General features: G+C 48.2%; 1 protein-coding gene across 6 annotated transcripts in view; it reads right to left on the reverse strand.

Annotated features, from left to right (window-relative positions):
* The window catches only part of LOC119971545, a 189266-nt gene that overhangs the window by 82397 nt on the left and 83507 nt on the right, over nucleotides 1-23362 (reverse strand). For 5 of the 6 annotated variants that reach the window (XM_038807223.1, XM_038807231.1, XM_038807214.1 and 2 more), the window contains 2 exons: nucleotides 21595-21764; nucleotides 8564-8788 (listed from right to left, as the gene is read on the reverse strand). In XM_038807223.1, coding sequence (XP_038663151.1) covers nucleotides 8564-8788; nucleotides 21595-21764 — 395 coding nt within the window. The remainder of the gene's footprint in view (nucleotides 1-8563; nucleotides 8789-21594; nucleotides 21765-23362) is intronic. The other variant, XM_038807241.1, reaches the window with a different exon arrangement.

Raw genomic sequence — 23362 nt, forward strand, 5'->3', positions numbered from 1 at the left:
TGGGGACAAATATTTTCCAATGGGTACACCTCTATTCTTATGCTCTGGACAGGAGGAGGAGGAAATGGAAGAGATGAGATTGGAGACTCTCAGGGGGAGTTGGGGTGTAGCGTGTGTGTGTGTGTGTGTGTGTGGGGGGGGGGGGGGGGGGGGTTCCCTGCTCACAAATACCATGGTCAATGAACCATGGTTTGAACCTTATGGCCTTCAAAATCTCAGCTCTCCTATGTCAATTGCTGCCCAACGACTTCCAGCTCACTACCATAAGATGGCTAACATTGTCTGTATCGATCGACTTCACCAGTGCCTTGAACTTCATTGTAGCCGTATTCCTCCAGGCAGCATCAAACTAGCCATATTAGTCAGGCAGCTGTTCACTCCCATATCAAGAAATTCATATTGTTCCTCGACTCAGAGGGCTCTGCAGGTCATATTCCATAAAATCTCTATAGTGCAGAAGGAGGCCATTTGGTCCATTGGGTCTGTACAGACCCTCTGAAGGAGCATCCCACCTAGGCCTACTCGCTCGCCCCATCCCGCAACCCCACCTGACCTGTATTTCTTGGACCATAAGGGGCAATTTGGCATGGCAATTCACCAAACCTGCACATCTTTGGACTGTGGGAGGAAACAGGTGCAACCAGAGGAAACCCACGCAGTCACAGGGAGAAAGTGCAAACTCCACACCAACAGTCACCCAAGGCTGGAATTGAACCTGGCACTGTGAAGCAGTGGTGCTAACCACTGTACCACCGTGCTGCCCACTGGAGGCAGGCAAGTAAAGATTGGGAATTATACAGTGCAGATTGACAAGGTTCCTCCAGGTGCAAGCAGCAATTAATGGAACATATCTGTAACTCCATGCTCTGTATGAGAACCCTCTATTTCATGAATGGGACAGACTTACATTCTATAATGGAATGGCATACATCTTATCCTGCACATCAATGCTGGATACCCAGAATGCTGATACAGCTGTTTCATCATGCTACTATTCATCATATCAAACCTTATAATTCAGAGCCACGTATCAAAATGACGGATTGGAGCTTCTTTTAAAAAAAAAAGATATTTATTGAGGCATTTATATTTTCAATTTTAACACAATGGACAACCCCAAACCAACCAATTTGGCTGTACTTAATGAGCACAACAATAAATACCCCACTAACCTGCCCCAACCTTGCCCAACTCCCCCTGCCTCACCCTTTTAACCACGCCCCCTTACCCACTGTTGACAGTTTAATTTTTCCCAAAGAAGTCGATAAACGGCTCCACATCCGGGCAAACACTTCCACCGAGCCCCTCAAGGCGAACTGTATTTTCTCTAGCCTGAGAAACTCTGCCATGTCCCTCACCCACACCCCTGACTTCAGGAGCCCCGAGTCCCCCCATTCTAGCAAGATCCGTCTCCGGGCTACCAGGGAAGCAAAAGCCAAGACATCGGCGTCTTTCGCCCCCTGGACTCCCGGTCTTCTGACACACCAGAAATCGCCACCTCTGGATTCAGGACCGCCTTCACTTTCAGAACCTCCAACATAACATCGGCAAACCCCTGCCACAATCCTCCAAGCTTTGGACACGCCCAGAACATGTGGAAATGGTTGGCGAGCCCACCCGCACACCACCCATATCTATCCTCCACCCCTCCAAAAAACCTGCTCATCTGGTCTACAGTCATATGTGCCATGTGGACCACCTGAAACTGAATAAGGCTACATGTAGCGCATGACGAGGATACATTAACTCTCCTCAGGGCATCCTCCCACACCCTACCCAACTCTTCCTCCCACTTACTCTTCACCTCCCCTATCAGGGCTCCCTCCCAGTCCAGCAGCTCCTTATAAATTTCCGGCACCTTCCCCTTCCCTACCCCCGTCCTTTACACCACCTTATCTTGTAGCTCCAGGAATGGCAAGTGCGGAGAGGTAGATAGTTGCCTCCGCACAAAGTCCCTCACCTGCAAAAAGTGGAACACATTCCCGCTGGGCAACTCAAATTCCTCTCCCAACTCTTCCAAGCACGGAAAGCCGCAGATGAACAAATCCCAAAACTGCTCGATCTGCGCCTGCTACCATCCCCGAAACCCCCCAACCAGCACCTCCCCCTGAACAAACTGGTGATTGCCACATATTGGTGCCCAAACCGAGGCCCTCTCCAGCCCGAGGTGCTGTTGCCACTGTACCCACACCCTCAGGGCCGCCATCACCACCGTACTGTGCAGTACCTGGCCGGTGGGAACGGCAGAGGCACTGTTAAGAGTTCCTCAAAACTCATGCCCTTACATGAGGCTGCTCCACCCGCTCCCATACTGACCCTTCCCCCACTACCCATTTCCTGACCATCGCTATATTTGGCGCCCAGTTGTAATTCATAAAGTTCGGAGGAGCCAACACCCCTCCCCCGCGACCCCACTCCAGCAGCACCTTCTTCACCCGTAGTGTTTTACCCACCCACATAAATCCTGAAATCACTGCATTCACCCTCCTAAAAAACGCCTTGGAAATAAAAATCATGAGCCTCTGAAACACAAACAAGAACCTCGGGAGGATCGTCATCTTCACCGTTTGAACCCTCCCCACCAATGACAACACGAGCGCATTCCACCTCCTAAAGTCCCACTTCATCTGCTCCACTAACCGAGCCAAATTCAACTCATGCAGCTTCTCCTACCCCCGCACCAACTGAATGCCCAAGTACCGAAAGCTCCCCCACCACCTTAAACACCATCTACCCCAATCTCTTCTCCCACCCCCTCACCTAGATCGGAAAGACAAATTCCTCTAAGGTCCCCATAAACCCCCCAATACCTCCCAGTGGGTCCGAAATGAACAGCAACAAGTCGTCCACATAAAGCAAGACACTGTGCCCCCCCACCCCCATATTATCCCCTGCCAGTCCCTCAACGCTCTCAATGACATCGTGGGTCGCTCAATAGCCAAGGCAAAGGGCAATGGGAGAGTGGACATCTCTGCCTTGTCCCTCGATGCAGCCTGAAATAATCCAAGCTCATCCAGTTTGTCGCACACTTGCCACTGATGCTTGATACAGCAGCTGGACCCAATCCACTAATCCCTGTCCAAACACAAACCACCCAGCACCTCCAACAAATATTCCCATTCCACCCGATCGAAGGTCTTCTCTGCGTCCATGGCTACCACCATGGCGTCCTCCTCTATCACTCCTGGCACAGTCCTCAATTCTTGAGGCCAAGATCTTGGCCAATAACTTGGTGGCCACATTTAATAGTGAGATCAGCCTTTAGGACCCACACTGCTCAGGATATTTGTCCCCTTTTAAAATCAAAGAGATCGAGTCCACGATAACGTCGGGGGGAGCAGTCCCTGCTCCCTCGTCTCAATAAATGTCCTCATAGCAAAGGCCCCAGGACCCCTGAAAACATTTTATAAAATTCCACTGGGAAGCCGTCTGGCCCGGGGCTTTCCCCAACTGCATCGCCTCAAGCCCCTCCACCACCTCTACCAGCCCCTCTACCAGCTCCTCCTCCACCCTCGGGAACTCCAACACTGCCAAAAATCGCCTCATTCCCTCCACCCCGGCTGGGGGTTCCGACTCATACAGCCTCTTGTACAAATCCCCAAATAGCCCATTCACCCCGACCAGGTAAAAGACCGTATTCCCCCCACCCACCGTCCTTCACTTTTCCAATAATCCTCACTGCCTCCTGTTTCCTCAATTGATGCGCCAGCATCCTGCTCGCCTTCTCCCCCCATTCGTAGACCACCCCCTTTGCCCTCCTCAACTGCCCTACCGCATTCCCAGTGGATAAAAGCCCAAACTCCATCTGCAATTTCTGCTGCTCCCGCAACAGCCCCGCCTCCGGGGCCTCCGAGTACCTCCTGTCCACCTGCAAGATCTCCTCCACCAGCCTCTCCATCTCCACCTTCTCCCTGTGTGCCCCTAGCGAGATAAACTTCTCCCTCACTACTGCCTTCAGTGCTTCCCACAACATGGCCGCCAAAACCTCCCCCATGTCGTTCACTGAACATATCCCTGAATGGCCACCCTCATCCGCTCAGAGACCTCCTCATCCGACAATAGCCCCACATCCAACCTCCACTGCGGGCATTGATTCCCTCCCCTGTTTATCCACAAGTCCACCCAGGGTGGCGCATGGTCCAACACAACAATTGCCGAGCATACTGAACCAACCAACCACGCCAACAACATCCTATCCAACACAAAAAAGTCGATTCGGGTGTATCCTGTGCACATGGGAGAAAAACGAAAATTCCTTTGCCCTCGGCCTATTGAACCTCCACGGTTCAACATTGTTGTTTAAGAAGAGAGGGAGGCAGAAGACGGGAAATTATAGGCCGGTTAGCCTGACTTCGGTCATTGGTAAGATTTTAGAGTCTGTTATTAAAGATGAAATCGCGAAGTACTTGGAAGTGCATGATCAAAAATGGGACTGAATCAGCACGGCTTTGTCAAGGGAAGGTCAAGTCTGACAAATCTGTTATAGTTCTTTGAGGAAGTAACAGGAAATTAGACAAAGGAGAACCAGTGGTCGTGATTTATTTAGATTTCAAGAAGGTCTTTGACAAGGTGCCGCATTGGAGACTGTTAATTAAGTTAAGATCCCATGGTGTTAAGGGTAAGATCCTGGCATGGATAGAGGATTGACTGACTGGCAGAAGGCAGAGAGTGGGGATAAAGGGGTCTTCTTCAGGGTGGCAGCCAGTGGCCAGTGGTGTGCCTCAGGGGTCTGTGCTTTTGGAAAGGACCCAGAGGAGGGTCACAAGAATGATTCCTGGAATTAAGAGCTTGGTCGTATGAGGAACCGTTGAGGACTCTGGGTCTGTGCTCGTTGGAGTTTAGAAGGATGTGGGGGGGATCTTATTGCAACTTACAGGATACTATGAGGCCTGGATAGAGTGGATGTGGAGTGGATGATTCCAGAGAACCAGAGGACACAATCTCAGACAAAAGGGACGATCCTTTAAAACAGAGATGAGGAGGAATTTCTTCAGCCAGAGGGTGGTGAATCTGTGAAACTCTTTGCCGCAGAAGGCTGTGGAGGCCAAATCACTGAGTGTCTTTAAGACAGAGATAGATAGGTTCTTGATTAATAAGGGCTAGAGGGGTTATGGGGAAAAGGCAGGAGATTGAGGATGAGAAAAATATCAGCCATGATTGAATGGCGGAGCAGACTCGATAGGCCGTGCCCTATATCTGCTCCTATGTCTTATGGCTTGTGGTCTTATAATAGATCTCCCCCCCGAGTCTGCCACTATATTCCCCACTTCAAAAGCTACATGTTTATTCATTAATATTGCTTCCTACCCTTGTTTTTGAGTCTAATCTAGAATAAAATACCTCCCCTACTCACCCTTTCCTTAGCCTAGTCTGATCCCCAATCTTCAAGTGTGTTTCCTGCAAAAGAGCCATGTCGGCCTTTAAACTTCTCAAGATGTGTGAATACATGAACCCTCTTGACCAGCCCATTCGCCCTCTCACATTCCATGTGATCAGCCTGGTCGGGGGGGGGGGGGGGGCACCCCTCACTTCTCCCCCACCCCCCGCCCCACGACAAAACAACTATCCCAACCCCTATCAACACTCAAACCACCTGCTCACCCCGCACTTCCATGAACTAGTCCGCCCAGCTAGCCTGGTTGCCCCTGCCCATGGCGCCTCGCATCCTATGTCTCCACTGATTCCCCTACCCCGCTCAAAAACGTGGGGAGCACAGTAGCATGGTGGTTAGCATAAATGCTTCACAGCTCCAGGGTCCCAGGTTCAATTCCTGACTGGGTCACTGTCTGTGCGGAGTCTGCACGTCCTCCCCGTGTGTGCGTGGGTTTCCTCCGGGTGCTCCGGTTTCCTCCCACAGTCCAAAGATGTGCGGGTTAGGTGGATTGGCCATGCTAAATTGCCCGTAGTGTCCTAAAAAATAAAGGTTAAGGGGGGGTTCTTGGGTTACGGGTATAGGGTGGATACGTGGGTTTGAGTAGGGTGATCATTGCTCGGCACAACATCGAGGGCCGAAGGGCCTGTTCTGTGCTGTACTGTTCTATTAACGACACCAACCCAAAAACAAAGGAAAGAACAAACACCCATCGCCACAAAAAAACACAGGGCAATGGCCCCCAAAGAAAATAAAACAAACCTAAAGAAACAGAGCACGAACATCTCCTCAAAAGTTCAATGTCCTCCTTCTCCTGCCAGTTCATTGCCCATGACAAACTCTATAGCTTCCTCTGACGTCCCAAAATAAAGTTCACAATCATTATAAGTCACCCATAGCCGCACTGGGTGCAGCATTCCGAATTTCACCCCCTTCGTAAAGAGGGCCGTCTTGACCTTATTGAACCCCGCTCTCTTCTTGGCGAGCTCCTCACCCAGGTCCTGGTACACACAAGGTTTACTGCCCTCCCAGGTACATCGCCAAGTCTGCCTGGCCCACCTCAGGATCCGCTCCTTATCCAAAAACCAGTGCAGCCGCACCACCAAACCCCCACGGCGGCTCATTCCCCTGCGGCTTCCTCATCAGCACCCTGTGCTGATGAACAACTCTTGGAGTTGTTCAAAGGCCCCCTCTCCCAGCAACTTCTCAAACATCCGCTCCACGTATGAGTCAGTGTCAGCTCCCTCGCTGCCCTCCGGCAGCCCCAACGTCCTCAGGTTCTGCATCCGGGACCGGTTCTCCAAGTCCTCCACCTTCTCCTGCAGCCACCTCCTAGTCTGCCACATCACCCCCAAATCGGTCACTATCGAGGCAAGCTGCTCCTCGTGCTCCCCCACCATCTCCTCCACCTTCTGGATCACCTGGCTCTGGGCCTTCAACCTCGTTTCTATGCTGTTGATCTCCGTCTTAATCAGATCCACCAACCTCACCACGTCCTCCAGATTCTCCTTGCTCTGCTGGGTGAACTTCTCATTCAAGAAGCCCACCACCTACTCCGTCAACCATCGAGAGGGTAGGGCCGGTCCCTGTCACAGGTACAGCTTGTCGCTCCAACTGCTCCTTTCTTTTTAAACCACTCCTGGTCCACGAATCCATCCACCGGTGGGTCACTCTCTCCTTCCACCACTCCTGCACCTTTTATTCTCAACACATCCACCTGATAACCGGGGAATAGGTCCAAAAATACCACCACAAGCAGGAGCCATCAAATGCGAGACCAGTCACTCCATGGCCGCCACTGGAAGTCTGTGGATTGGAGCTTTTTGACCTGAATTTCTGGGGTCATTGCAGGTGATGACGCAACTCAGGATTCGATATATTGAGATATTTGAGTTTACACTCTCTCAAAAGCACCTGCCATCATGCATGCCCCCCTCACTACTCCCAAACTGCGAGGCTTCAAAGCTTTTCTTGAACTTTATGAAGTTTTAGAAATTAAATGAAAGGATCTTTTCTGTCATTAAGAAAATAGATTGCCAGCTGAAAAGGATTTATTACAGTTAAAGTCTTAAAACTTGAAATCTTGTCCTGTGATTCTTCCAGTTAGTCACTTGGAATTCAAATATCTTTTAAAAAGTTGTTGGCATCCATGGGCATCAGACCATTACCACCAGTTTTCTGCTTTTAACCATATAAAAGGTCCCAATGTGCTTCCTCGAAGTGTTATCAATCAAAATTTGACACCAAATCACATAAGGAGACATTCGGGTAGTTTGATCAAAGAAGTAGATTTTAAGAAGCATCTTAAAGGTGGAAGAATATGAGAGAGATGCAGTAGTTTAGAGAATAAGTTCCAGAGTTTAAGGCCCGGGCATCTAAAAGCATTCACTGTCAACAGTGGAGAGATTAAAATCGAGAATGCACAAGAGGCAAGAGTGGGGGAGTGTAGATATTTCAGAGGGTCACAGAACTAGAATTGATTACAGAGTTAGGGAGATTATGTCGGCATTTGAAAACAAGGATGAGAATTTAAAAACCCAGATGTTGTTTAACTGGGAGCTAATGTAGGCCAGTGCGTGAAGTTGTTGTGTGGATGAATTGGTGCAAGTTAGGACACAAGCAGCAGAGTTTTGAATGAGCTTAAGTTTATGACAGGTGGAAGATAGGCAGCCTAAAGGTATGGATAAAGGTTCAGCAACAGTTGAGCTCAGGCATGGTACAGAGGGGGGAGAGGAGTGATGTTATAGAGGTGGAAACAGGCAGTCTTCGTGATGGTGCGGATATCTAGTCGGAAGCTCATCTGGAGGCCAAATATGACATTGAAGTTTGCAAACAGTTTGGTTCAGCCTCAAATGGTTGGCAAGAAATAGGTGAAAGATCCTCGGACTCCAAGTGTAATTGTGTGAAAGCAGAAACAGAAACCATTGCAGGTGATTCTCTGGCTGCAACTGAGTTGATAAGAATGGAACCAGGCAAGTGCAGTCTGGTCAACAGTGAAGAGCCACTGGGAAGAGGATAGTGTGGCTAACTGTGTCAAAGACTGCAGACCGGTAAAAAAGTACCAGGACGGCTAGTTTACCATGGTTACAATCCTTCCTGAGGCATCATGCGTGTTAAATAAAGTTAACTTTGTACCAATCTGCTTTTATAGTCTTTGCAATACAATATTTACAGTATGTTATCAATTCATACCTTCCCAGCTTGCTGGGCTTTCCAGTTGTAAAGCGTCTGTACGTAGTCAGCTTTGGAAGACTGCCCCTGTTCCTTTAATTGGTGATATTCCACATCCAATGCCTTTAGTTGTTGCTGTAGTGTGGCATCCACTTTAAAGCCGTGAAGTCTACAAATTGACACAATCTCATCGTTTCTACCAGAGACCTCAGCTGAACTGAGCTTTTCTGCACCCTCTTCTTCAATCTGAGGGCAGATTGAGATCATTCTGATATTGAAAAATAATAGATGCATTCTCTATTGTAGCATAAATAGCAACAATCTTGAACAAATAGGAAAATGTGTATACGATAATTACTATCAGAACATGTTCAATTAACTTCGATGAGAGTTAATCTTTCTAATGCAGGCAGATGTTTTGGAAATTACACATAATTTATCTACATAAATAACAGCAAAAAGGATGAAGTGGTCTTACAATGACTAGTGTGCTAAATTGCATTATGTAAGTGGTGTTGATCATTGCAACATTGATCTAGTTATGATACACTTCAAATAAGAAAATCTATAAGGTAACTGTTACTTATCCAGTACATTCAAAACTGATAGGGGAAGCAGATGAAAATTATTGAGAAATCTTGAATGCAATCTTTTGTAGACTGATGAATTAGGCCCCAATATGAAAATGGATTAGTGATCATTTACACAATAACACAATATAGTTGCGGAAGACTAACAAACCAAGTCACAAGGTTGTCACTAAAATAGCTGTTGCATACGATTTTGCAGGAAACACAACTCATGGAGCCACATCAAGAGGTAATACAGTTGGTATGCGAAGTGAAATGTTGATGATTTGGTGGTCTCCATTTGTAAAGGCAATCCAAATCCTAATCTGACTGGTTTTCAGGAGGCTTGAATCAATTTGATGCTTGCAGCTTATCTACATGATCTCACTATGCTGCCAGCACTTAAAGGCTCTGGAAGGCATCTCACTAATTTTTGCGGTTGAGGGGGCAGAATTAGCTGGAAGAAATTTAATCTGGTGGCTCATGTCTGCAAGGGGTTAGTTGGTTAAAACTTAAAAGATAGGTGGGGGGGGGGGGGGCAAGGCACTGAATGGTTCACAATGCCTGGGAAAGGTTCTGTAGGCCAAGTTAACTGTGAAATTTCTATAGCGCATATTTGTGCTCAGTTAAAAGCCTGGGAAGTTAGGCGGTTTTGTGTCCAACAGCAATGGTGGTACCCTCCACCAATATGTACCAGAAAACTATGCTGGGGGTCCTAGAACTGACAGAGCATATGTGGTACCTTGACCACAGAAAGGTAGTCAAAACATGTTATAAGTTAATCTTCTTTAATATGTAAAAATTATGAAGTTTAAAATACAATATGGACTCAAAAACGGGAGGAACTAGCTAAACATCAAAAGTAACAGAACAGAATTAGAACTAACGGCAGTTAAATATGATGCCCCATCGATTGAGGCTTACTTGCATTTGAAGTTCCTTGCTCAGCCTTCAACTTTCTTAGCATCCCAGCACTTCTTCACTAAATGTCTCTTCTTGGTGCACTGGTGACTAACAGCATCCATAAATTTACAAAGATTCATATAGTGTAACCCTCCACACCTGAAACACTCCACCGTCTTTACCTTTTTACTTGCAACTTCTTTTTCTGCTTGTGATGAACGTAAGAACTTGCCATATTTTATATTTCTTTGCAGTAATGTTATTAAAAATTTGGTTAAGATGCATACAGAATGATTGGCTGCTACAGCTGTGATTAAGGTGTCATAAAAGTAAGATAATCATTAATTTGCAGGTGAAGATCTTGAGAACAATTTACTTGTTTAGATAGCTAGCTAATGGAATATTATTTAGATTTGAAGGATCCCTGGGGTGTAAATAATTTAAGGGGTAGTGTGCTTGATCTTGGCTAAACAAGTCAAGCGGAATTTTGTAAGAAGAGACAAAAGAACCCCTTATGCTTTGGGTACAGGTGTTGTAGTCATTGGAGGAGCCAGGTCTGTCTGAAGAGTCAGTAGGTCATAGAACTCTAATCTGAACAAAGGTGTTTCAGCTTGGTTCTGAAAGGTTCTCACTCCAAAGATTCTATGCAAGGAAAACCTTGGTTGTTAATGTTATTCATGAGTGGTATTTAATATATTGGTTTGATTAATTGGGGAATAAACGCAGGTTCAGGAAGTTAAGTTATGGTTCTTTCTTTTACTTAAGAACTGTTGTAACCTCACAGTTGTTTCTTTGTTGCTAATGTGGTTATGTCTGTGATTAAATTAAGTTAAATTGTTTGAACATAAAAGATACCTATTGGTCAGTGTTATCACTCCAGTAATGTAGTAACATTTCCTCACAGTTTTACTAATTGAAAATAGTTGGGTTCTCGTCCAGGATCTGAACTACTTGCCTGTGTGCCGCCATTGGCTTCTTGGGTATCTTTTGTATTACTGGCAGCCATATCCATGCACTGATAAATTTCTAGAGCCTTCTTAAAAGTAAGCATGGCTTCTCTCAGCAAACGTCGCTGAATGCTGTCCCCGTTAATGCCACAAACTAGTCCTTCCCATAGCTTGCCCCAAAACTGCCCCAACAATGTTCAGAGAGCTGGCCTAATTCAGCAATGAAGGTAGCTGCAAGACTATCCCCTCTTCCGAAAATGACCATGGAGTTTGAAACGTTGCACAATTACTGAGGGCTTAGGATTGCGATGATTCTGAACGAGTGTAACTAAACGCAAATGAAATGTCCTTTGGTTTCCGTGGTATACCTAAATTTCTCACTAGCGTTATTCCACCCTGGGTAAGTGTGTGGTGAATTCCAGCCCCATATTCCCCAGAGTTACAACACAAGTGAATTAACCAATAATTCTTATTTAAAAATCCTGATATCTTTGGGCCTTAGCTCCTTAATGATTGCAATCACTAAGTTTTTAAATAGAAACACAATTATTTTTTATTTATAACAAGATTAATAGTGAAATATGCAGCAAATGCAACCGAATAACAAGCTAACCTATTATCCCCTTTAACTGTCCCACCAAACACACAAGACAGACAACCACAGAGGGGGGAAAAGGTAAAAGTAATAAGAATGATGGTCGTAAGATTGTCTTTGCTTCTAATAGTGGTTCTGTAGCAGGCGTTCTTGGCAGCACACTGGTTGATCAAAGCCTCTGTTTTACAGCCTGTAACGACCTTTGCTGTAGTTTGGAAATATATCACTCACATCGTTTCTTGGAGAGGCCCCTTGGCTTCACATCAAACTCTAGTTTGTGATTTATTTCTAGGCCTCTTTCTTTCTTGAGACGGTTTATCTCATATCAAACCTTGCCTTCAGCTTGTGGTTTGACTCAAGCTTTTTCAGTTTCAAGAGAATGGCACCCAGACTTACTGGTGAGAGAAAGAAAGAGTCCTCGCATTGGCCATATGGAGAGAGTTGTGCTCGATCTTTGGGGAGAGAATTAGTTGGAATCCTCCACTCGGACGGCAGGCTCAAAAATGAAACTAGAATGGAACCTCGTGGCTCCGAGAAACATTCCTGAGGGATAATATCCAATCACCATCTGTTACCAAGCGCAGCACAGCCTTTTTGGCCAATCCACTGGCAACGAGCCAAATCAGTCAAACCGAGACATCACTGTTGTCAGCCCATCTGGAATCACCAGGGTGAATTGGCTCAGCCCTTTCAGGATTCCTCTGTTTGAAATAAAGATATAGGCCATGGCAACCTAGTGCTTGAATTAAAATGGCAGGCTGCCTTAAAGACACATTTTAAAATATATATATTTTTAGGAATATTTTTCAATTTATAAAATATAAATTAACAAAAAGTACACAAATTTACATACATCAACCATAAAAACAGAACATAAAACAGCCCCTAAGTAAACCTAATTCCCCTTCCCATCTATCCCACCCCATAACTATGATGACCAATTCCTTGAAATAAACAATAAAAGGCTGCCATCCCTGATAGCACCCCTCGATTGCTCCCCTCACAGTGTACTTAACTTTCTCGAGATATGAGGGACTGGGGCCGCCGATTGAGCTGGAGGAGCTGGTTAAAGGGATAGGGAGCATGCAGTCGGGGAAGACGCCGGGGCCGGATGGGTTTCCGGCCGAATTTTATAAAATGTATGCGGACCTGTTGGGCCCCCTGTTGGTCCGGACCTTTAACGAGGCAAGGGAGGGGGGGCTATGCCCCCAACTATGTCACGGGCGCTGATTTCCTTGATCCTTAAGCGGGACAAGGACCCTCTGCAGTGTGGGTCATATTGGCCGATTTCGCTGATAAATGTGGACGCCAAGCTGCTGGCAAATATCTTAGCCACACGAATAGAGGATTGTGTGCCGGGGATCATTCACGAGGACCAGACGGGGTTTGTGAAGGGAAGGCAGTTGAAAACCAACATACGAAGGCTCCTAAACGTCATTATGATGCCGGCTGTGGAAGGGGAGGTGGAGATAGTGGTGGCATTAGATGCGGAGAAGGCCTTTGATAGGGTTGAGTGGGGGTATCTATGGGAGGTGTTGGAAAGGTTTGAGTTTGGGGAGGGGTTTGTCCGTTGGGTGAGGTTGCTCTATGAGGCCCCGATGGCGAGTGTAGCCACGAATAGGAGGAGGTCGGAGTACTTTCGGCTGTACCGGGGGACGAGACAGGGGTGTCCCCTGTCCCACTTGCTCTTTGCGTTGGCAATTGAGCCCCTGGCCATGGCATTGAGGGAGTCAGGGAACTGGAGGGGCCTGGTGCGGGGTGGGGAGGAGCATCGAGTGTCGCTCTATGCGGATGACCTGTTGCTGTATGTGGCGGACCCGGTGGGGGGGGGATGCAGGAGGTGATGAGGATTCTCAGCGAATTTGGGGGCTTCTCTGGGTATAAGCTCAATCTGGGCAAGAGCGAGTTGTTCGTGGTGCACCCGGGGGATCAGGAGGAGGGGATTGGTAGGCTCCCACTGAAGCAGGCAGGGAGGAGCTTCAGGTACCTAGGAGTGCAGGTGGCTGGGAGCTGGAGGGCCATGCACAAGCTCAACCTCACAAGGTTGGTGGAGCAGATGGAGGAGGAGTTCAAAAGGTGGGATATGTTACCGCTGTCACTGGCAGGTAGGGTGCAGTCCGTCAAGATGACGGTGCTCCCGAGGCTTTTGTTCCTGTTCCAGTGCCTTCCAATCCTTATCCCGAAGGCCTTTTTTAGGAGAGTTAACAGGGGTATTACAGGATTTGTGTGGGCGCATGGGACTCCGAGGGTGAGAAGGATGTTCTTGGAACGGGACAGGGATAGGGGGGGCTGGTGCTGCCCAACCTCTGTGGGTACTATTGGGCTGCCAACGCATCGATGGTGCATAAGTGGGTAATGGACGGGGAAGGGGCAGCATGGAAGAGGATGGAGATAGCGTCCTGTGTGGGCACGAGCCTGGAGGCGCTGGTAACGGCGCCGTTGCCGCTCCCTCCAACGAGGTATACCACGAGCCCAGTGGTGGCGGCTACACTCAAAATTTGGGGACAATGGAAATAGCATAGGGGAGAAGTGGGGGGCTCGATAGGAGTCCCCGATACGGGGGAACCATCGGTTTGTTCCAGGGAGCATCGATGGTGGATTTCTGGGCTGGCACAGGGTAGGTGTTAGGAGGTTGAGGGACCTGTTTGTGGATGGGAGGTTCGCGAGTTTGGGGGAGTTAGAGGGGAAGTTTGGGCTCCCCCCGGGGAACATGTTTAGGCACATGCAGGTTAGGGCGTTTGCCAGGCGGCAGGTGGAGGGGTTCCCCTTGCTGCCCCCACGGGGGGTATGGGACAGGGTGCTCTCGGGGGTGTGGGTTGGAGGAGGGAGGATTTCGGACATATACCGTGTAATGCAGGAGGTGGACGAGGCCTCGGTGGAGGAGCTGAAGGGTAAATGGGAAGAGGAGCTGGGTGAGGAGATTGAGGAGGGGACGTGGGTGGATGCCCTAGAAAGGGTGAATTCCTCCTCTTCCTGTGTAAGGCTTAGCCTCATACAGTTCAAGGTGCTGCATAGGGCCCACATGACTGGGACGAGGATGATTAGGTTTTTCAGGGGCGAAGACAGGTGTGCTAGGTGCTCGGGGAGCCCAGCGAACCACGCCCATATGTTTTGGGCATGCCCAGCGCTGGGGGAGTTTTGGAAGGGGGTAGCAAGGACGGTGTCGAGGGTGGTGAGATCCAGGGTCAAGCCAGGCTGGGGACTCGCAATTTTTGGGGTTGCAGTGGAGCCGAGAGTGCAGGAGGCGAAAGAGGCCGGTGTCCTGGCCTTTGCGTCCCTCGTAGCCCGGCGGAGGATCTTGCTTCAATGAAAGGATGAGAGGCCCCCAAGCGTGGAGGCCTGGATCAATGATATGGCGGGGTTTATCAAATTGGAGAAGCTGAAATTTGCCCTGAGGGGATCAGTACAGGGTTTCTTTAGGCGGTGGCAGCCTTTCCTGGACCTCCTGGCGGAACGGTAGGGAAATAGGCTGGCAGCAGCAGCAACCCGGTTTGGGGGGGGATTGGGTTTGGGGGGAGGGAGAAGTGTGTATGGGTTTGTGGGATGTGGCGGGTGTTATCTCTTTCCTTTCTGTTGTTTGCTTTTTTTTTGTTTTCGATTTAGTAGTTGCTTTTGTAGGGGGGTGGGTGTTGTTCTTGGGTTTTTACAATGGTTAATCGGTTAATATTGTTTTGTTGTTTATATTTTGTGAAAATCTTAATAAAAATTATTTTTAAAAAAAACTTTCTCGAGATATATTGGGAGGATGCAGTCGGGGAAGGTGGCAGGGCCAGATGGGTTTCTGGTGGAATATTCTAAAAAAATTCAAAAATAAGCTGGTACCGCCGCTGATGATGGGGATGTTTCAGGAGGTGATAGGGAAGGGGGTATTACCACAAACTTTGGGGCAGGTATCGATTTCCCTGTTACTTAAGAAAGATAAGAATATGACAGAGTGTGGGTTGTATAGGCCCATATCACTTTCAAACGTGGACGGAAAAGATATTGGCGAAGGTACTGGCAGGTAGGCTGGAGGAGTGCTTCCCAAAGGTGATAGGTGAAAATCAGACGGGGTTTGTGAGAGGGAGGCAGCTCTTTTCGAACATTAGGAGGGTCAGTGTCCGCACAAATAACATCAGCTCAGAATATCGTGGGACTAGGCAGGGATGTCCTATGTCTCCCCTGCTGTTTGCACTCGTGATTGAGCTATTGACCATCGCATCAAGAAGTTTGGCTGTATGGAAAGGGATAAAGCGGGGTGGGGGGGGGGGGGGGGGGGGATAGAGCATAGGGTGTCCTTATATGCCGATGACTTGTTATTAAATAGGGGGAATACCGGAGCTGCTTCGGGTGTTTAGGTCTTTCTCAGGGTACAGATTAAATCTAGACAAGAGTGAATACTTGTGGTGTCTCAGCCAGGGGTGGGGGCAGGGCGGGTGGGGGGTGGGGCTGCCATTCCGTAAAGCAGGGACTCACTTTAGATCGATACCTGGGGGTGCAGGTTGCTCGAGATTGGGGGGTGGGGGCTCCGTAGGTGCAACATTTCTGGTTTAGCGGGGAGGGTGAAAGCTAATCTGGCAAGGTGGGATGGTCTCTCTCTGTCACTGGCGGGTCGGGTTCAGGCGGTTAAAATGAATGTGCTGCCGCGATTCCAGTTTATTTTTCAATGCCTGCCGATTTTCCTGCCAAAGGCTTTTTTCAAAGAGATTGAAGGGATGATTACCGTGTTCATATGGGGAGGGAAGGTGGCCAGAATTAAAAAGAGAGGAAGGCAGGCAGGGGGTTTGGGTCTTCAGAACCTGGGGCGGGATTCTCCCCTACCCGGCGGGGCGGGGGGTCCCGGCATAGCGGAGTGGCGCCAACCACTCCGGCCTTGGGCCTCCTCAAAGGTGCGGAATTCTCCGCACCTTTAGGGGCCAAGCCCTCACATTGAGGGGCTCGGCCCGCGCCGGAGTGGTTGGCACCACGCCGACTGGCACCAAAACCGGAACAACGGCCTTTGATGCCCGCCGCCTGGCGCCGGGGCTGGCCGAAAGGCCTTCGCCGGTTCTCGCATGTGCCACTGACGTCACCACCAGCGCATGCGTGCTGGGGGATTCTCTTCCACCTCCGCCATGGTGGAGGCCGTGGCGGCGGCGGAAGAAAAAGAGTGCCCCCATGGTACTGGCCCGCCTGCCGATCGGTGGGCCCCGATCGCGGGCCTGGCCACCGTGGGGTCACCCCCCGGGGTCCAATCGCCCAGCGCCCCCCCCCCCAGGACCCTGGGGGCCCGCTCGCGCCGCCGATCACGCCACCACCAGAGGTGGTTCAAGCCACGGAGGCGGGATTGGCCTCTCAGCGGCGGGACTTCGGCCCATAGCGGGCCGGAGAATCGCCGCAGGGGGCACGCCGACTGGCGGAGCGTGATTCCCACCCCCGCCAATTCCCGGGTGGCGGAGAATTTCTGCCAAGGCGAGGGCGGGATTTTCGCCGGCCCCGGGCGATTCTCCGACCCTGCGGGGGGTTGGAGAATTTTGCCCCTGATGCATTATTACTGGGTGGCGAATGTGGAGAAGGTATGGAGTTGGGTCAGAGGGGTTGACTTCCAATGGGTCAGAATGGAGGAGAGTTTGGGTAGGGGGTCGGGTTAAAGGCGCTAGCGACAGCGCCGCTCTGAATGGCCCCGGGGAGATACTCAGGGAGTCCAGTAGTAATAGCTTTGTTGAGAATTTGGAGGCAGTTTCGACAACACTTCGGGTTGGGGCAGGGTCAAGGGAAATGCCAATTCGGGGGAACTATAGATTTGAGCCAGGGAAGTGGGATGGAAATGTTCGGAGATGGGAGGAGAAAGGAATTAGGACACTAAAAGATTTGTTTCTTGGGGGTCGTTTTGCGGGATTCAAGGAGCTGGGAGCGAAGTATGGGCTGGAGCAGAGGGAAATATTTAGATACATGCAGGTTCGAGACTTTGCCAGAAAGGAGTTACAGAGCCTCCCAGTAGAGCCGGCTTCCACATTGGTGGAGAAGGTGCTGACGACAGGGGGACTGGAGAAGGTGGTAGTAGTAGTATCGGCGGTCTACGGGGCTATTTTGGAGGAGGAGAGGGCGCCGCTGGAAGGGATCAAGGCAAAGTGGGAGGAAGAGTTGGGAGAGGGTATGGAAGAGGGGTTCTGGTGTTAGGTGCTCTGGAGGGTGAAGGCCTCCACCTCGTGTATCGAGCGCACCTTACAAGGGCGAGGATGAGCCGGCTCTTTGAGGTGACAGAAGATGTATGTGAACGTTGCGGGGGGGGAGGCCCGCAAACCATGTTCAAATGTTTTGATCCTGTCCAAAGCTGGAGGACTACTGGCAGGAGGTGTTTAGGGTAATCTCTAAAGTGGTGCATCTGAAACTGGACCCGGGCCCTCGGGAGGCCATATTCGGGGTGTCGGAGCAGCTGGGGTTGGAAACGGGCACGGAGGCAGATGTTGTAGCCTTCACCTTGTTGATCGCCCGAAGGCAGATCCTGTTAGGGTGGAGTTCAACCTCTCCACCCTGTTTCCTGGCGTGGCGGGGGGACCTGCTGGAATTCTTGACGCTTGAAAAGGTCAAATTTGAACTGAGGGAAAGGATGGAGGGATTCTACAATTCATGGGCGTTATTCATTATGCACTTTCGAGAATTGGATCACATCGGACATTCGGGGGGTTGGGGGCTGGGAGGGTTGGGGAGGGGGGACTGTATATATTAATGGTGACTCTGGGTGATTCCTGATTCCTCTCTGTCATTTGTTTGTGTTAACATGCGGGCTCATGTTTGGGGGTTTGGTGGGAAGAGGGGATCGTTGTTATTGATATGGGGATTGACATTACATTTGTTACTGATTGTTGTTTATTGTTGGGTGTAAATTTGGGAGAAAATGTGAAAAAGGAGGAGAATAAAAAAATATTTTAAAAAAACTTTCTCGAGATATAAGAACTCCATCAGATCCCTCAGCCACAACCAGGCACTGGGTGGCGATGGATCCTCCGCCCAGAGTACTTGCCCCTGGGCTATTAGCTCCTGCACCCGCCTGCAGCTCCAGCAAGTCTGACATCCCAAATATGGCCACTAAATGACAGGGCTCCAGTTCAATCTCCAGAGTTGCCGACATAGTGCTAAAGAAGATGACCCAAAAACCCACAAGCTTGGGACAAAACCAGAACATGTGCGCGTGGTTAGCCAGACATCCTGAACAGTGCTCACACCTCTCCTCTACCCCTGCAAAGAAACAACTCGTTCTGAAATTGGTCAGCTGAGCCCTAAAAACAACCTCAAGTTGGATCAAACCAAGCCTTGTGCACTAAGACGTGGAGTTCACCTTGCAAAGGGCCTCAATCCACACCTCATCATCTAATATGAGCCCCAACTCCTCCCCCCACGGACACAAGGATTCCGTGTCACCCTCCACTGACACGGAATCCTTAAAGACGCCTGTGCATAAATCATTTGTGGATCAAAAATGTAACAGCAAGAAGAAAAGGGAAAAAGAAAGGAATAGACAGGGAGTAAACAAAAAAAGGAACAGGAAGGACACTTACACCAGCTTGTAAGTTTTCACCACACACATACTCAGGAGAATTGAGTACTTTCTAGCCTCATCTGTGATTCCATTTGCCAAGAAAAATCATTCCAACCTTTCCACATACTCAGTTCTCATTCTCTCCCACAAACCCACTGATAGACCAAATACATGGCCATGGTGCTGCTAACTTGTCTTTTGTCGCTAAACTTAGCTAGATTTTGTGCTGAATGTGCTGAAACGCCAATGCTTTTAATTTCCGTCGCCAAAAAGATGTGACAACTTGACCAGAAAAGGGTAGTTGAAAACGCTTTATGTTAATCTTCTTTAATATATAAAAATAACAAAGTGTAAAATACAGTATGGACTCAAAAATGGGAGCAACTAGCTAAATATTGAATCTGACAAAATAGAATTAGGACTAATGGCAGTTAAATATGAATGTACACTGGCAACAATAACAACAGCTAATTATGTCATAGCACTTACTGATGACATCAGCAATGGATTTAAATAAGAAGATGCATAATAATAACTTTATAACACAGTAAATCAGATTTTTAAAACGGCTTCCTGTCTCTTTTATTGTGAGTATGGGCCAAACTATTTTGAAGGTCATTGTTTTTAACAAAGAGCAAAGAACAGTACAGCACAGTAACACGCCCTTAGGCTCTCCAAGCCTGCGCCGATTACGTGTCCTATCTAGACCAAACGCCTGTATCCTTCTATACCCCGTCTATCCAGATAAGTCTTAAAGGTCGCTAACGTATCTGCCTCAACCACCTCACTTGGCAGTGCATTCCAGGCCACCACCACCCTCTGTGTAAAAAAAAACCTCCCCCGCACATCTCCACTGAACCTATCCCCCTCTCACCTTGAACTTGTGCCCCCTTGTAATTGTCAATTCCGCCCTGGGAAAAAGCCTCCAACTGTTCACCCTATCTATACCCCTCAGGTATTCTATCAGGTCGCCTCTCAGTCTCCTTCTCTCCAGGGAGAACAATCCCAGTTTATTCAATCTCTCCTCATAGCTAAATACCCTCCATACTAGGCAACATCCTGGTAAACCTTTTCTGTACTCTCTCTCTCCAAAGCCTCCACGTCCTTCTGGTAGTGTGGTGACCAGAATTGGACACTGTATTCCAAATGTGGCCTAACCAACGTTTAGAATCATATAGAATTTACAGTGCAGAAGGAGCCCATTCGGCCCATCGAGTCTGCACTGGCTCTTGGAAAGAGCACCCTACCCAAGCCCACACCTCCACCCCATCCCCATTACCCAGTAACCCCACCCAACACTAAGGGCAATTTTGTACATGAAGGACAATTTAGCATGGCCAATCCATCTAACCCGCACATCTTTGGACTGTGGGAGGAAACCGCAGCATCCGGAGGAAACCCACGCACACACGGATAAGTGACACAACACGAAGCAGAATCTCACTGTCTCGAAGGCGTCCATGGAAAGTGCTCAATCAAATGCAAGAACTCTCTCATTTGCCTCCACCATTCTTCCAAGGATACCTCACAGATCTTCAAAGACCTACAGCACCTAGCCGAGATCTTCATCCAGAACAACATTCTCAATGGCGGCCATCATCTGGATGCACACAGCCCTGCTGAGACAAAAGCCCGCTCGCCAGCAACAAAGCCACTGCAAGCTCGGCCACACCCCAGCCATGGTCAAACGAGAATTCTCTGCTATTTATTTTGGCTCCTCTTCACAAATCTCCAACTAGGATCCTCCAGGAACATAGAGCAAAACATACATCCCAAGAAAAAGACAAATATGAAATGTGCACCAGGTTAAAATAAATGATTACAAGATGAGCAGAGCTGAAAACGCAGCTGCTCGTGCTCACGTCACGTGACCCCCCCCTCCCCCCATAAGAAACCTTTTGAACAAAATAGTTTAATAATCACCTTTTTCTTCTTTTTACATTTTTTTCCCAATTAAGGGTCAATTTAGTGTGGCCGTCCCACCTACCCTGCACATCTTTGGGTTGTGGGGATGAGAGCCCTGCAGACATGGGGAGAATGTGCAAACTCCACATGAACAGTGACCAGAGCTGCAATCGAACCTGGGACCTCGGCGCGTGAGGGAGCAGTACAAACCATTGGGTCACCGTGCCGCCTCACCTTTTTCATCTAAGAGACAGAGAGAGAGTACCAACACCTTGAGAAATAGTAAAACCTTAAAGAAATGGAAAAGTTGAAACTCTGATGTTTTAATAAAAGGAAGCCATGATGTGGAGATGCCGGCGTTGGACTGGGGTGAGCACAGTAAGAAGTCTTACAACACCAGGTTAAAGTCCAACAGGTGTGTTTCAAATCACTAGCTTTCGGAGCACTGCTCCTTTGGAGCACTCACCTGAGGAAGGAGCAGTGCTCCGAAAGCTAGTGATTTGAAACAAACCTGTTGGACTTTAACCTGGTGTTGTAAGACTTCTTATTGATAAAAGGAGTTTTTATACTTTGACAAGTTAGCTTCCTTTTCAAATATGCAACAATTGGAATTAACATGTTACAGCTGGTCTTACCCTTTTCACCACGCCATAAATAACAGCCGCATAGTAATGTTCTTCTAACACAACACCTAGGTGGAAATGCAGCTCAGGGTCCTTTGGTTTCAACTTTATAGCCAAAGCATAGTCCACTGCTGTCTTGTGTAAGGCATCTACAGGCGAATTTCCGTCTTCATAGTAAGACACTAATCATACATTAGAAAATAGTCAAAATATATAAATGGAAGCAAATAAATACTTCTAACCTTATCTAATCAAAGAATATGCAGGTAGGACATTATTAGGCTAAAACAGCTGCAAACATCTGTGACACATGAGCTGCAGCATTATGCAGAACCCGTCTAGGTGGTGAAATAACTCAACAGTCTTCTCGCTGGCTCCTGTTCGACAGGAATTATAAAATCAAATAATGATACAACACAGTAGGCTAGTCACAGTAGGCTAGTCAGAGTGACGACTCTTTGGTAGGTTGGCTCACCAATTAGTCCTACTCCCTTGCTCTTCCCCACAGCCCAATGATAGTAGTGCCATTGAATGTCAAGGGGGGATGATTAAAATTTGTCTTGTTGGAGATGGTCACTGCCTGTTACTTATGCAGTGTGTCTATCACTTGCCACTTATTAGCCCAATTTCCCCGCTCCACACTAAGATGAAAAAATACATTTACCTTTTTAGTGGTGGTTTACCAACTGCCTGCTTACAGATTAGTGGCATTAGGGACTGAACAACTGAGTACAGGAGGCCTCTTCCATTCAACACCTTTCCTCAGTTATTGAGCCCTTCATTAACAAACTTGAGGAGCCCAATGCCTGTTTCAGGCTATCACTGAGGATGACTGGCAAGCTGCCTTTGCCAACAGTTTCAGATTGTGTGTGTGGAACATTTTATTCTCCAAATTTGTTCATTTTTGTGTCCTCATTTGCTGCCCAGAAAACAAATTGGTGCAATGAAAACCAATTTCTCATTCTTAAAGCTAATGGGGTCAATCTTGACCTGAACTTAAAATAGTTGAAAACCTGGAAATGGAAAGAGATGCAAAATGATTCAGTATCCCCTGTTTAAAGTTAAAACAGCTGCATAAAGTTAAGATCTACCCCCGCACGAATACAAATCTTGCCATGTCAAGTTGTAATGCTAAATTCAATGAATCTGGTAATTTTGGGCCAGGAAAACAACCATTAAAACCACTGAATTGTTGTAAGAACCCAACATATTCACTAAGAATGTCCTTCAGGGAAGTGAACCTGCCGTCCCTACTATATTTGACTTGCAGATAACTCCAAACCTACATTACGGGTGGAATATTCCGCTCCTGCATGACTGGGGGTTTTGTGGTTAACTTAGCGGCAGGCAAAAAGTCGGAAACCCGCCACTGTAAAAACAGTTTGCAATTCTCCCGATGGAGGGTTAGGACGAGTTGGGTCACCCGCTGCCTAGAGGCATGAATTCCATTTGCATTCATTTTAATCTCATGAATGCTCATTAAAACAGCTACTAGCCTGAATCTCCTTCTAATCTTGGGTCACACCAGTGGGAAGTTACATCGCCTTAAACCGGTTTAAAAATGTGTAGCATGCACAAGTCAGACCTCAATTTGCTCGTGGGCCAGACAAGACGTGCCTGTGAGCCCAGTCGCTTTCGACTTTGAGGTGAGGGCGACATACATAGCTTACCTGCCATAGCGCTGCACTGCTCTTGTTGCACTGAATGCCACACTGCTGGGGCTGTAGGGTTGGTCTGCTCTTGCTCTTTGCCAACGTTCTCTACAAGGACACCACTGTGT

The sequence above is a fragment of the Scyliorhinus canicula genome, chromosome 1, assembly GCF_902713615.1.
Source record: "Scyliorhinus canicula chromosome 1, sScyCan1.1, whole genome shotgun sequence".
In the NCBI taxonomy this organism is placed as follows: Eukaryota; Metazoa; Chordata; class Chondrichthyes; order Carcharhiniformes; family Scyliorhinidae; genus Scyliorhinus; species Scyliorhinus canicula.